The sequence below is a fragment of the Malus sylvestris genome, chromosome 12 (assembly GCF_916048215.2).
Source record: "Malus sylvestris chromosome 12, drMalSylv7.2, whole genome shotgun sequence".
NCBI lineage: Eukaryota > Viridiplantae > Streptophyta > Magnoliopsida > Rosales > Rosaceae > Malus > Malus sylvestris.
The window spans coordinates 7932439-7945792 of NC_062271.1; the positions used below are offsets into that span (position 1 = coordinate 7932439).

At 37.9% G+C, this 13354-nt stretch overlaps 1 protein-coding gene across 1 annotated transcript; it reads right to left on the bottom strand.

Moving 5' to 3' along the window:
- Positions 1 to 2138: 2138 nt before the first annotated feature.
- Positions 2139 to 4971, bottom strand: LOC126592784 (uncharacterized). The gene is made up of 2 exons (XM_050258567.1): positions 4534 to 4971; positions 2139 to 4485 (listed from the first exon to the last, which is right to left on the bottom strand). The coding sequence occupies exons 1-2, from the start codon at positions 4840 to 4842 to the stop codon at positions 2821 to 2823; spliced, it is 1974 nt and encodes a 657-aa protein (XP_050114524.1). The 5' UTR covers positions 4843 to 4971; the 3' UTR covers positions 2139 to 2820.
- Between the last annotated feature and the right edge of the window lie 8383 nt (positions 4972 to 13354).

Genomic DNA, 13354 nt, shown 5'->3' on the forward strand with positions numbered 1-13354 from the left:
GCTTTCTCTAGGCTTTCATAATTCTCAATTCGATTGTTCTCTATTTGTTACTTTTGAGCCTGCACTTGTTATTGTACTAATATATGTTGATGACATACTAGTCACTGGACCTAATGCTCAAATCTGCAAAGCTTTCATTAATCGGCTCAGTCAACTATTTACAGTCAAAGATCTAAGCCATTTACACTATTTTCTGGGTTTGGAAGTTCACCGAAGCTCAGATGGCATCTTTTTGTCTCAACAAAAATATGCAATTGATCTTCTCCTCAAAACACAAATGGATGGCAGCAAACCTTGTGCTACTTCTCTTGGTACCCAAAAATTAGATCACAGTGGAACACTCATTTCTAATCCCCATGAATACAGATCTATTGTTGGGGCATTACAATATTTGACTTGGACTAGGCCTGATTTATCTTTTGCTGTGAATCAACTCTGTCAGTTCTTATATTGTCCTAGAGACACATTTTCAAGCTATTAAAAGATTTTGCGATTTCTCAAAGGCACGATTGATGAAGGCCTTTGGTTCAAGAAGAGTTCTTTACAACTCACTGCCTTCTCGGATGCTGATTGGGCATGATGTGTATTTGACAGACGTTCTACCAGTGGCTATTGTGTTTATATTGGTAGTAATCTCATTAGATGGAGTGCCAAAAAGCAACACATTGTTGCTCGTTCCTCCACAGAAGCAAAGTATCGATCTTTGGCACACACATCTGCATAGGTTACTTGGATAAGCAAAATCTTCAAGGACATAGCCTTTCCTCTATCTAAGATTCCAGCGCTTTGGTGTGACAATGTATCTGCCATCTCTCTAGCATCTAATCATGTTTTCCATGCTAGAATCAAACACGTCGAAATTGACTATCATTATATTCGGGGAACTAGTCTTAGCTTCTCTACTTCAAGTTCGATTTGTACCTAGTCAAAACCAAATTGCAGATATTCATACTATATCTCTGTCGAAAGCTCGATTTTAGCTTCTCAAATCCAAGCTTTCACTTGGTACTCCTCCGTTCAGCTTGAGGGGGTGTAAAGAGACACATCATGGTCAACAATTCAAGTGATCAGTACAGTCAACATTTACTTAGCGTAGAAGTTTTGTTTGTTGTAACTGCATTATAACTAATCATAGCTTAAGGTTGATTAGTTACATTAGTTGATAACTAATCTTTATTGACTGACTTGTATAAATACCCCAATGTAAATCATTTTAACCAATGAGAAATATATTTCTAATATATCTTACTCGTATAGTTTGGTTGTGGGTTGGTGCGTTTGGTGTGTTAGAGTATCTTCAAATGAGATGTCAAAATTCTAGGCGGCATGCCACTGTGCCTATTTGACATCAAAACTCTCTCTAACTGAAGTGTTATTTGCTGACTGGATTTGAAGGTTTTATGTTTTGGAGTCAAATTTGACATCAATGTCAAATTTAACTTTAATTCATTTTAATAGTGGGTCCCTTATTCCATTAACATTTCAACCAATAAAAGTTTTGTTTTAAATTTTTTTTAATAATTACAACTATTTAAAACTCTATTTAAATAATAAAATAACATTTGACAGTTCGGTTGGAGAAGTACAAAATGTAACATAAGACCTTAGATTACTACATCAGCCATCAATTGTAATTTGACTCTTGTAATTTAACATTTCATTTGAAAATGGTCTTAGCCGATATACCCCTCGAGTGTGTGGCACGAGGTCTTTTTCGACGGGAAGGCAGACGGTGTCCACCAAATAAAAAAACTCTGCACATTTTGTTAAACTAAGGAATGTAAATTAACGAAAATTTAGCTCAAAGACAAATTTAAACTCATGTTCAAGTTCTCGAACCAATTCTGAATTTTACTATTTTTCTCAATGATCTCAATCAAGTTCCTCTTTGGACCTACTTCTCTCCAGTTCTTCTCAATTTCATCTGAATTTCAAAGCCCGAGATTTTCTTTCCTGGGCTCTACAAATAAAATTCAAATCAGATTTTCAATGACTCTAAAAAACCTTCAAATTCAATGAGTAGATTCAAATTCCACCAGAGATGATGTTTTTTCTGCAGAAAACTAGAAGCGGAAAACCAAAATTGAACTCTCAGACTTGGCCAAGAAATTGTCTATATTTAGTGGATGTCGCTGATACATTGTTAATAATTGATAAATATTGTTAATACCACCTTGATATTTAGCACCAATATGTCAATATAACATTAATATGATGTCGATATTAGACATCAATGTTGTGGTTCACGTCGTCGGAGTTACTTAATACATTAAAACGGGTCACTTTTGACTCGCCCATACCGTACATCGACTGTTTGACCCCACCTACAAACATTCTACAAAAGTCCCGCGCATAGCCACAGACGTAACAACACTCCACCCTATCGAAAGCGAAACGACACGATTGATAGTTCCAGTGCTGTTGGTATCCAATAGATAGTTCTGAATTGCACTTTTAGTTAACAACACACCAACAAGGAAGAAATTCAACCAAAGTAACATGTTGGAGTTTGAACCACGCCTTCCACTGTGTGTCTGTGACCAAGAACAAAATTACTGGATGCAGGTCAGTCCATAGTGAAATTGCATATTTTCTGCATCCTCTATCATCACTTGGACAAAATATGCAAGTTGGCATACATAATTGCATATCTTCTTCCTAATAAAGGTTACTTATTAGTTTAAATTCTACCTGGAAACTGCGGTAAGTAAGAAATGATGAACAATCAGATTGCAGAAGATCATATAGATCATCAATCCAATTCCAATGCCAATGCTATCGCCAATGCCAAAGGAGGGACCGGATTATTGAGTCAGTCAGTCAGTCGACTACAGCAAGAGTTTGATATTCTTTGTCGGCAATGGCTGCTTCCATGACATGGTGAGGGCGAAAATCCCCACCATTGTCCAAGAAGGATTTGACCAAATTTTTGGAGTAGCCACGCAACACCGTCACCCCTCTATGAGTAAAATCAAAGGATGGAGAACGATACCCCCACCATAAATCCCAAAACACAAAGTGTGGCACCGCATCATCCCCATACCCCTTCTCCTCGAACATGCTCCGTACGGCCTCATACAGAATCTCGTAACCCTTCCAATCATAGCCTGCGCAGTCGGTGAACAGAAACAGCTTCTTGATCATCTGCTCTGGCTTCAAATTCTCCTTGACAGCCACTTCCAAGATCGCATCAAACACCATTTGTATATCAATACATATGCTGCTTATGCCCATTCTCCTCTCCATTCTCGTCAGAAAGGAGAACTTGGACTTAACATTGTCGAGGCCTTGAATGGAATGCAGCTGGGGCAAAAAATGAATGGGCGGAATAAACTTACAGCGGGAATCAGGCAGACTGAAATTCATCACTTTCCGGTTCCATGGCTCTTCACTCAGCTCATACACCAAAAGTCCCAAACTCAAACTCCTTGACTGGCACCCGCCGTTGTCACATACAGCCCAGCAGTTTTCGAATTTGCTGCCCTCCTTGACCTTTTGCACCATTGCCTTCCATTGAAGCACTGCCGCTTCCCCAACATTGCCATCTTCCAGATAGCGTAGGATGTCATATGGAAGTAAAGCGTCGGGCTTTATAATTGTTGTTGCAGCTTTCACCTCCTCCAAGTACTTCTTCACCTCGCAGCGCTCCCACCTGCCAAACCGACTTTGACGACAAGAGTAGTTTTTCAAGGGCGCCAAAACCTCCTTCCTCAGGCGCTCCCACTCCCGCGATACATCTGATTCTGGGGTGAGAAGCCTCCTCGCAGTGCTTTCTTCCAGCGAAATGGAGCGCCCCTTATGTGCGTCCCAGGGGTTCCCTGTAAGCAAACAATATGTTGCCCCAGAAACGTGAAGATCATGATAAGCATGAGCATCAAGAGAACCGCGTTTAGCACTGTAGTCGGTATCATCGTCAACATCGTCATCATAATCACACGGCTTGAGCTCGAGCTTGTTCTGCTTCAATTTTTCAAGATCTGACTTCAACCGCTCCGCAAAAGCATCCATACCCCGGTCGTGCAACAGCCTGTAAGTCGGGTCGTGGGCATACCGATCAGCATGAGAATTCGGATTCTCGCGTTGGAGTAACTCCTCCAGTGTGTGATCCAGCTGATCCTGAGGAGGAACGAGGAGGGCGTACAGAACGTCGAGCAGGGTGAACAAAGGACCGAAGGAGTCGGCAAGAGAGCCGAAGTTGTGTATCAGAGTGTTGGGGTGGTTGTGGTGGAGCCAAACAGCTGCGAATTCAAAAGCTTCACAGTAACATTTCGATCCGCCGATACGGCAGGAAGAGAGGTTGAAGATGAGCTTGAGAGTGGTGAGAGGATCGTGGGACCAGGCCAAGGGGAGCTGTTGCCGCAGATAGTTAAACATGTTGGTGTGATACTCCTTCTCCGTCTCCTGCTGCTTCTCGCGGTAATCGCTGGGTCGTTGTGTGACGTTGAAAAACAGATCGAGGCAGGGGTCGCCGTACGCCTTAAAAACCTTGTTATTCTTGTTATTTTTAACCTTGTTATGCTTGTTATTTTTAACCTTGTTATGCTTGTTATTTTTCTTCCCCCGAATCTCCATATCCACGTCGACAACAGCAGCAGCCGAAACCGAATAGGAAGCAGCCATTGCTCTTCTTCCTCTTCTTTTCATCATCGGGATTATTGGGAGGACCGAATGTCGGACTTGACGAGCCATTGAAATAGTTGTCGGAATTGTTGTTGGCCTTGTGGGTGCCTTGAGGACAAGGAGGTTTCGGGCTGCTCTTGTCGGAACAGCAGCCGTCGTCAAACACCATTGCGGCGGCGGCGGAGGCAGGAACACTGGCTGTTTATTGATCTGAATCATCATGTTTCTCAAACCCTAACCCTAATTCAAATTCAACCCAAGGTGGCTGGTAAGTGATTGGAGTTTGGAAGATGAGAGAGACTGTTTCCTTGCGGGAGGAGAAGAAAACGACTTGAGGACCCTAGGACTCTGTCTCTGTCTCTGAAGAAGGAGTAGGTGCTTGCTTGGAGTTCCTTTTCAAGTACTTATACTGGGCCACCCTCTAGAGGCTAGCAATCACGGTGGTCCAACGATTTGGTCAATCGGTAGGATTTATTTAATGAATGAATACGTACAATATCGGTTTTAGATTCTGCAAGGATCCCGCTAGATACATAGAATTAGACCTCATTTGGCAATTCGAATTGTATTGATTATATCTGTCGGATATAATAAATAGTCATTGAATAATAGTGACTAAATTAGTCGGACGTTTGCTGTAGTATCCAATTAATAATCGTATTATTTATATTATATTTGATATTATACCGTATAGAAGGAATCAAACTTAAAATAAAATTAAACTTAAAATAAAATTAACTGAAATCATCTCTTTTTCCCCAGACATTGATTCAACACCAAGGATATCATGCAAAAGAAAAGCTCTCGACTACGAATCTCCACAGCTGGGCTTTGTTTAAGCCGAAACTAAAAAGGCAGTGAGGGAAAGAAAATTTTTTTTTTTGACATCCTGGGCTTTGTTTGTAGGGGTCGGAGATGCAGCGGCGAAGAAGAGGATCCCGTAGCCAGAAGAAGATGCAGGGAGAGAAGAGTCTTGTTCTAGGTGGTTCGATGGAACCTGGTGGTGGTGGTGGTTCATGGTGGTAGGCGGAGGAATTGGGTTTTGGGATTTGTGGGAATGAGGGGGAAGAACAGAGGGAGGGGAAACAAAGAAGAAGATGTTCATCTCAGTCGAAGCTGGTGACCACCGCTAGCCAATCGCCATGAGCACCATCAGGATCACAGCCACTTAGAGGAAAGGGAAGCGGATTAATAATCCACTCCTTTTGGAGTGGTTTATTAAGAAGGAGTATACCCGACTATCCTATAGACTGCGTAAATTAATCCGGCGACTATTTAGTACGGGAAAACACCAAACAGCTGGGTTCGTACTATTAGTCCTATCTGATCCCTTATACGATGTGCTAAACACTGCCGTTGCGTTTGTTACATCAGACTATTTCAGACTGGACTAACTTCTAGAACTAAGCTAAACTGTCTCGACTTGGATTAAACTGGATAAAAATAATGAGATGTTTAGTGTACTACCGGATTAAATCACGGACTAAAATATTTTTAGAGTTCAAATACTTATTTTTGTCATTCTTTAATTTATTTTACTATTATTAATACACTTTTTTTATCTTTAAAAAAAATAAACAAAATACAACTATTTTTATTTGACTCTCTCTCTCTGTCCCCTGTCTCTCTATTTTCTCCGTTCATTTGCTTTGGTTCTTCACGTCCTAATTTGTTCCTAGTAAAACTCAAAACAAAAAAAATAAAACCCATTTTTTCTCTTCTTTTCATTTACTTTCTCGAATTCAAACCCATATTTATCTTCTTTTAATTTACTTTTCTCTTCAAATCTCCAGAAAAATCCCCAATTTTTTTTTCCAATTTGCAAAGGCTTCGTCGGATTGTTGGATTTGCAAATTCATTTCAATCGACCTCTGCATATCTAGACAAACTTGCAAGTGCATTTCCTGGCAGAGCTCTTGGCGGCCTCGAGTAGGGTACGACGATTGGTGTGGGATTTGGAAGAAGAAGCAAGCTGAGGAAGACAAAGATAAAATGAGCTGAGGAAGACGAAGACCAAGCAAACAACGCTCGCTACGACCGGTTAGTGAAAAGTTTAGTCGGTACGAGTCCAAGGTAGTCCCATTAAATACAATCCTGGCTCACATCAAATATGAGACTAATATTCTTAGTAAGCCAGTCCAGTTCAGTGAGATTATTTATCTTATCCTACGGAAATAATAAGTACTTTGAGTTGCCAAACAAAATCTTAATGAGTGCAAACAAACGCATCCTTAAAGTACAGTACAATCGTGGAGTCCCATCCATTAGCTGGATCCTTGGGAGTCTATGATTATTCACTCTAATATAAGTGAAGAACGACCTCGTAACTTTTCCTTGTGGGGTCTGCCTTTGGGTTTAAGAGATTGCGTAGAGGTATGTCAAGAAACGAGAGCATTGAGAGAAAAAAAGAAATAATAATAATAATTCAAGAATTGAGAGCATTTTTACCTATTTTAGTGGATTTGAAATGTATTGTTATATTAATTTGTATATTTTGCTGATTACACTCAACATACTTAATACACTTGATACGTTCTAATACTGCCTTCACTCCCCACACTCTACATATTCAAACCCCACATCAAACTCTTCTTCTTCAATACGAACAACTATTTCAATATATGTTATCTATTGTATATTGTACAAGTGGGCGTTGAAGCCAAAACTTGCAGACATATTTATGATATATTTGAGTCAAATTCAATATTCTCAAATCTTGGAATCAAAATTATGCATCAAGGATGGAGATGCACAAATCTATTGGAAAAGATGGCAATTAATAGGAGCCAAGATAAAAACTTTGGCAGTCTGTTGATCCTAAAAACTATCAAGCTTACATGACGTGCATGCCGAGTAACTAATAAGCTAACTACATCATTCGGTTATGTGCAGGGCGTGCCAACTCGTTGGCCGAGTTCGGCCGAGGAGTAAAATGTGTTGATGTTGCATTGGGCGCGCTGTTGACTTCTTGATCTTGTGATTGTAGCCGAGGAAAGAATATGCCTCGGCTTTCGAGTTGTTGAGCCTAAAGACAAGGCTGCTAGTTTTGTGAAGTTCAATATTAGATTCGGCTTTCAATGTGCCGAATGTAGTAGCCTGGTAACACCTCACTTCGTCGAGAAGACTGATGAGATGATCTCTACCAACAAGGACTCGAAAATCCTTGTCGACTGAGACTTGGATAGGTAATCAGTCGGCCGAGAAGCAGTACTGTTTATCTAAACTGAAGGTGCTCATTGATCGGCTGATTCTACGGCTCCTCCAAACTGAAGATATGTTAGCGAGAAAAAGAAAATAAAAATCTCAAGGTTCGGGTGTTGAGAGGTTTCGTGTAGAGTAAGAGTTTACGCAGGGCAGTTTGTATGTTAAATTGGAAAGGCCCTTCTGTTTTCTACGCATCTCATAATTATAGGACTATCATCTTCTGCTTGGCACGACCAGATAATTTTGTAGAGTCCAATTGCAACTCTAATTTGTTGACCTGAAATTGATCCGTGTCAAAGGCCAAAGGCATATCCCTCAAATTGTTGTTCGTGACTTTTCAAACAAGATAAAAACCTATCTAGGCTTATCATATAACATTAGAAGCCTAGCCCACCTAGGCTTCTTATCTCGATGACTCCATTAGTAGCCTTGCTTTATCCCATTAAGCTGTCAGTCATAACCAAGACTCCCAATGCAAATTATAAAGCTTTCTTTCCCACGACACCTGTCCAGGTGCAACCATGCATGCAATTTAATTTCAATATCAGACTTGAGATGCCATCTTCCATCAAATACCACTTTGCATAGGAGTCCTGATAATGCATGTGTCACATGGACAAAGCAATACCACATATGCAAAACGTATCCCCAATATCTTTGCATGATGTTATCTGATGCCATGCCTTAATGCATATCCCCATATTCCATCATCATTCAATTCAATTGGGATTTAGACAAGGATGTTGACGTGGTTTAACCGTGACCGTTTAAATAGGAGGAGAGGGAAGAGGAGGGGAAAAAGAGGGGAGAGAGTCCTACTCATTTAGACAAATATTAGGTTTAAATAATTTAATATATTACTAAGAAATAATACCATGATTAAAATCACAATATTATTTCTCAATAATAATTGAAAATTATTTCAACCACTTTGTCGTTTAACGGTCTAAAATTCTGCTCATTTAACGGCCTCGATTACTCAGACCGATCGTGTAATTTTGGGTCCAAACACAATCATAGGATCTAACTTTTCCCACCCTTTGTGTAATTAAAATGGCTAACAAAAATGACAAATCTTCCACTATGAAAATAATGGGAATAAAAAAAAAATCTCACAAATAAATGTGGCTAAATTCTTCCTTGGTTTTTTCTCAAGAGGATTTTCTTCTCACGTACAAGTGAGCCTTTCTTTCTCAAACTTACTTAGTTTTGGTTTTTCTAAGTGATAATATGATTGCACAAACAATGAGACTTTTATAGCCAACCTTGGACAACGCTGGCCATACAATGAATCGAAAAACTCTCTTCTTCTCGTCCACCTATTTTCTACAACTTCTCCCGCTCATTCTTTTCTTTATTTCCTTTTATTATTTCTCTCTTTCCCTCTCTTTCATTAAGACCGTCTTCAATCCTTGGAGATAAAGCTTAAAAATTTAAGCCAGACAATTTTAAGCCATAACCCAGAAACTATTTTTTTCCTCCAACCCTAATGGATTAAAATTTTAGTCCGAGATTATTAAATAATGATTTTAGCTTTTTTTTTGGGTAACTTTTTGAAAATGAAATTTATATAGATTATCCTAATTTATTTTTATAAACATTTCAATATAAAAATATTTAAATTCTGATAAGTAATTAAAAATCATACAAATACATAGGTATTTATAAAATTTTAAGTGAACTTTGATTTAACTATATATTTTTAAATTATTTTAGACATTACATTTAATTTTGGGTTGTCAAATCTTTTTTTTTTTACCGTTAGATTAAATTTGATCTCATTTGATTACAATCGTTGGTGTCACATCCACGTTACATTTAATTTTGGGTTGTCAAATTTTTTTTTTTTTTACCGTTAGATTAGATTTGATCTCATTTGATTACAGTCGTTGGTGTCACATCCCAGACCGGCTCCGCCGTAGAACGATATTGTCCGCTTTGAGCGCCGACCACGCCATCACGGTTTTGTTTCTGGGAACTCACACGAGAACTTCCCAGTGGGTCACCCATCCTGGGAATGCTCTCGCCCTAACTCGCTTAACTTCAGAGTTCCAATGGAATCTGAAGCTAGTGAGTTCCCAAAAGGTCTCATGCTATATGGAGGTGAGCATGTACGTATAAGGCACATCACCCAATCTCCGTTAGTCGATGTGGGATGTTACAATCCACCCCCTTTAGGGGCCCAATGTCCTCGTTGGCACACTCGCACCACACGGCATAGTGGCTCTGATACCATTCTGTCACATCCTAGACCGACTTCGTCATAGCATGATATTGTCCGCTTTGGGCCCCGACCACGCCCTCACTGTTTTGTTTCTGGGAACTCACACGAAAACTTTCCAGTGGGTCACTCATTTTGAGAATGCTCTCGCCCGAACTTGCTTAACTTCAGAATTCCGATGGAATTTAAAACCAGTGAGTTCCCAAAAGGTCTCGTGCTATATGGAGGTGGGCATGTACATATAAAGCACATCATCCCCTCTCCGTTGGTCGATGTGAGATGTTACAGTTGGATTACAAGTAGAAAATATAAAAAAAATGTTTGAAATATGACAGTTTGGTGGGTCCAGAATAGTTTAAGTCAGGTTTAAATATTGGGAGGAATTTAGCTTAGAGATATATTTCCTCCCCATGACTTGTTTTAGCCCAATGGTTGGAGATGGTTTGGGGATTTTAAAGCTTATATTTTAAGCTTTATCCCATGGGTTAGAGGTGGTAACTCCTATCAATCTCCCTCCTGACTTAGGTTGAGGGATTGATCATTCCTCCTGGGTCACCTTTAGGCAAGGACATAGTCACCATATCTGAACTTTTGTCATCAGACCATCTTTAACCCATGGGATAAAACTAAAAAAAGCTTTGAACCCCTCCCCCTCCCCCCCACCCCACAACCCCCACCCCACCCCAAAAAAACCATCCCTAACCATTGGGCTAAAATATTTGTATGATTTTTAATTACTTATAAAATATTTGTATGATTTTTAACTACTTATCGGAATTTAAATATTTTTAGATTAAAATGTTCATAAAAATAAATTAAGATAATCTACATATATTTTAGTTTCAAAAAGTTACCAAAAAGAAAAAAATTAGGCTAAAATCATTATTTATTAATTTTGGGAAAAAATTTGAAGTCATAAGAGTTGGAGGAGAAAATCAGTTTTTGGGTTTGGCTGAAAATTTTCTGGCTTAAATTTTTAAGCTTTATTCCCAAGAATTGGAGATGGTCTCAATATGAATCTTCCCAAGCTGTAATTCCTTGGATTCCAACACATCACATATCCAGTGATAACACACTTCAATGTGCTTTGACCTTAAGTGGAAACTTGGATTCTTCCTTAAGTGGATAGGGGCATTCTTTGAGATAATAAAACAATATGATCATTTTAATTTTGTTTATGTTGTGCCCTATATTTAACTGAGAGAAAGAGAAGAAGCACGTCATATAGAGAAGGAGATATAGGCATTGTAAAAAATGTAATAAATAAATAGCTTAAAATTTGGGAACATACTTTTGACAAATATTTTATAAAGTTCATTATGTAATATACTTTAACAATTCAATCATTAATCTTTTAGTTCTTCTCAAGGACTATCTTTACCAAATCACTAAATACGGAGTCATATGACCGTTAGATTAAATTGAGTGTATTTTTGTAGAACCGTATTTGTCAATTTTATTTCCTACAGATGAATGTGTTAACAGTTTTGGGATTGCCGAATTTTTTGTAAGGATGATCTATGAATGATGAATTGAAATATATACCGTTTGGACCTTAAAAAAAGTTACGGAATGAGAGTCACAAAAACGTGTGTCAAAATGTATGTCTCGGGTCCTATCCCTAATAATTTTCATGATTGCCACTTGAACAACAATCTAGTGATATTTTTCATTATTTGTGAGAGATAATATATTCAAACTTCAAGAATAATTTCTCAACCAATTTCCTAACCCCACCACCAAAATGTAAATATATTATTGAATAAAAATTAAAAAAACATAACATTTTCAGAGCAATAACCTTTTCTTTTAGAATAATACTTGGCTACTCAAAAGATGAGTAGGAGTTCCTACTTAAAATTGTTCTTTGCCAGTTCATAGAACTTCATATTTATAATCAGAACCGTTTATATTATAAATCACTCTATAAATATTGTCTCCATTAAAAATCAATTAAAACTAAGATCGTTTAGTCGTCGAACTGTATAACAACAAAGGAATGGAATTGGTAATAACATTACTAACCGTCTATGTATTTGCCAGAATGGATTGACTAAACGACTTTAGTTTTAATTCATTTTTTTACAGAGATGATCTTTACAGTGTGATTCATAATATTTATGGTTCTGGTTATAAGCACAAACTTCTGTGATTCGAATAAAAAAAAATTGAGTAGGAGTTTCTACTCATCTTTAAATAACTAAACATTGTTCTTTCTTTTATAATGATCTGTATTTTAAAATAAATGTTTATTGTACTATCGATAATGTATATAGCATAATAATGCTGATTACTATCCAAAATCATCTACATATTTCATTGAGAGATCTTAATTATTCTTATTTTTCCAATCAAATTAATGATATTAGCGGAGGGCTAACAGGTCTTGGACCAGTAGGGAATGGCAGGTCCAACCATTTCGGGGATGGGTCCAAATTTTGAAAACAATAAACGGAGTGAGGCGTGGCAAATCCATGTAATTTTTTTTAGGAAAATTAATTAAAGAGGCTTGAAAACTTTGAGTTTTAACGAAAATGAAAAAAAAATGTATTGTAAGTGAATAATATAATGATTGATTTTTTGGAATAAAATTGTGGTTTTTCGTTAAAGTGAACAGTACTGAGAGTTTTTCGTTAAAGTTCCTTTTTGTTTTTTGGTAAAGCAGATCCATGTAATTGGCGGGGCAGGGTTTATGTAATTGGCCGGGCGAGTCCATGTAACGGGCGGAGCGGGTCCACGTCATTATGATATACCCGGGTTGTGATCAAGTTTTGTATCTCGTTTGGCTTTCATAAAAGACAGAAGTGTTTTATAAGATAAATAATTTGCATGTAGCCCATGTAGGAAAGGAAAATCCTTGGCACCCTAGTAGAGAGCAAAATACCTAAACCCTTTAGATTTTATGTTGGAATCACCACTTTAAGCATATTTTTAACTAATCATACCATCTAGTGTGGTACATATATTAAAGCATTTATTCCTCGATTTTAACCTAATTGAACTTTGCTTTTTATATTAAACATGTCATAATACGGTAACACTTCCGTTAAAACTTGTATTCAAAGAGTTTAAATTACAAATTTAAGTGACGAAAATTCGATCATTGCAACTCATTATGACCAAATTTATAAATTAATATAGTCATACATATTTGGTTGAGAGACAGAAAAATTTAATTACACTGTAGGGTTTAGGGTTTATCAATACTCTAAGAGTGCGTTTGTTGCACCAGCTATCTCAGACTGAACTAGCTTCAGGAACTAAGCTGGATTGGCTTAGAATAGACTAAGTTAGACTAACTTAGTGAAG

Excerpts from the sequence above, each read along its gene's own strand:
- LOC126592784 (XM_050258567.1), bottom strand. The coding sequence starts at position 4,842 with ATGATGATTCAGATCAATAAACAGCCAGTGTTCCTGCCTCCGCCGCCG. Across the intron at positions 4,486-4,533 it reads AAAATAACAAGCATAACAAG|GTTTTTAAGGCGTACGGCGA; the intron begins GTTAAAAATAAC and ends AAGAATAACAAG.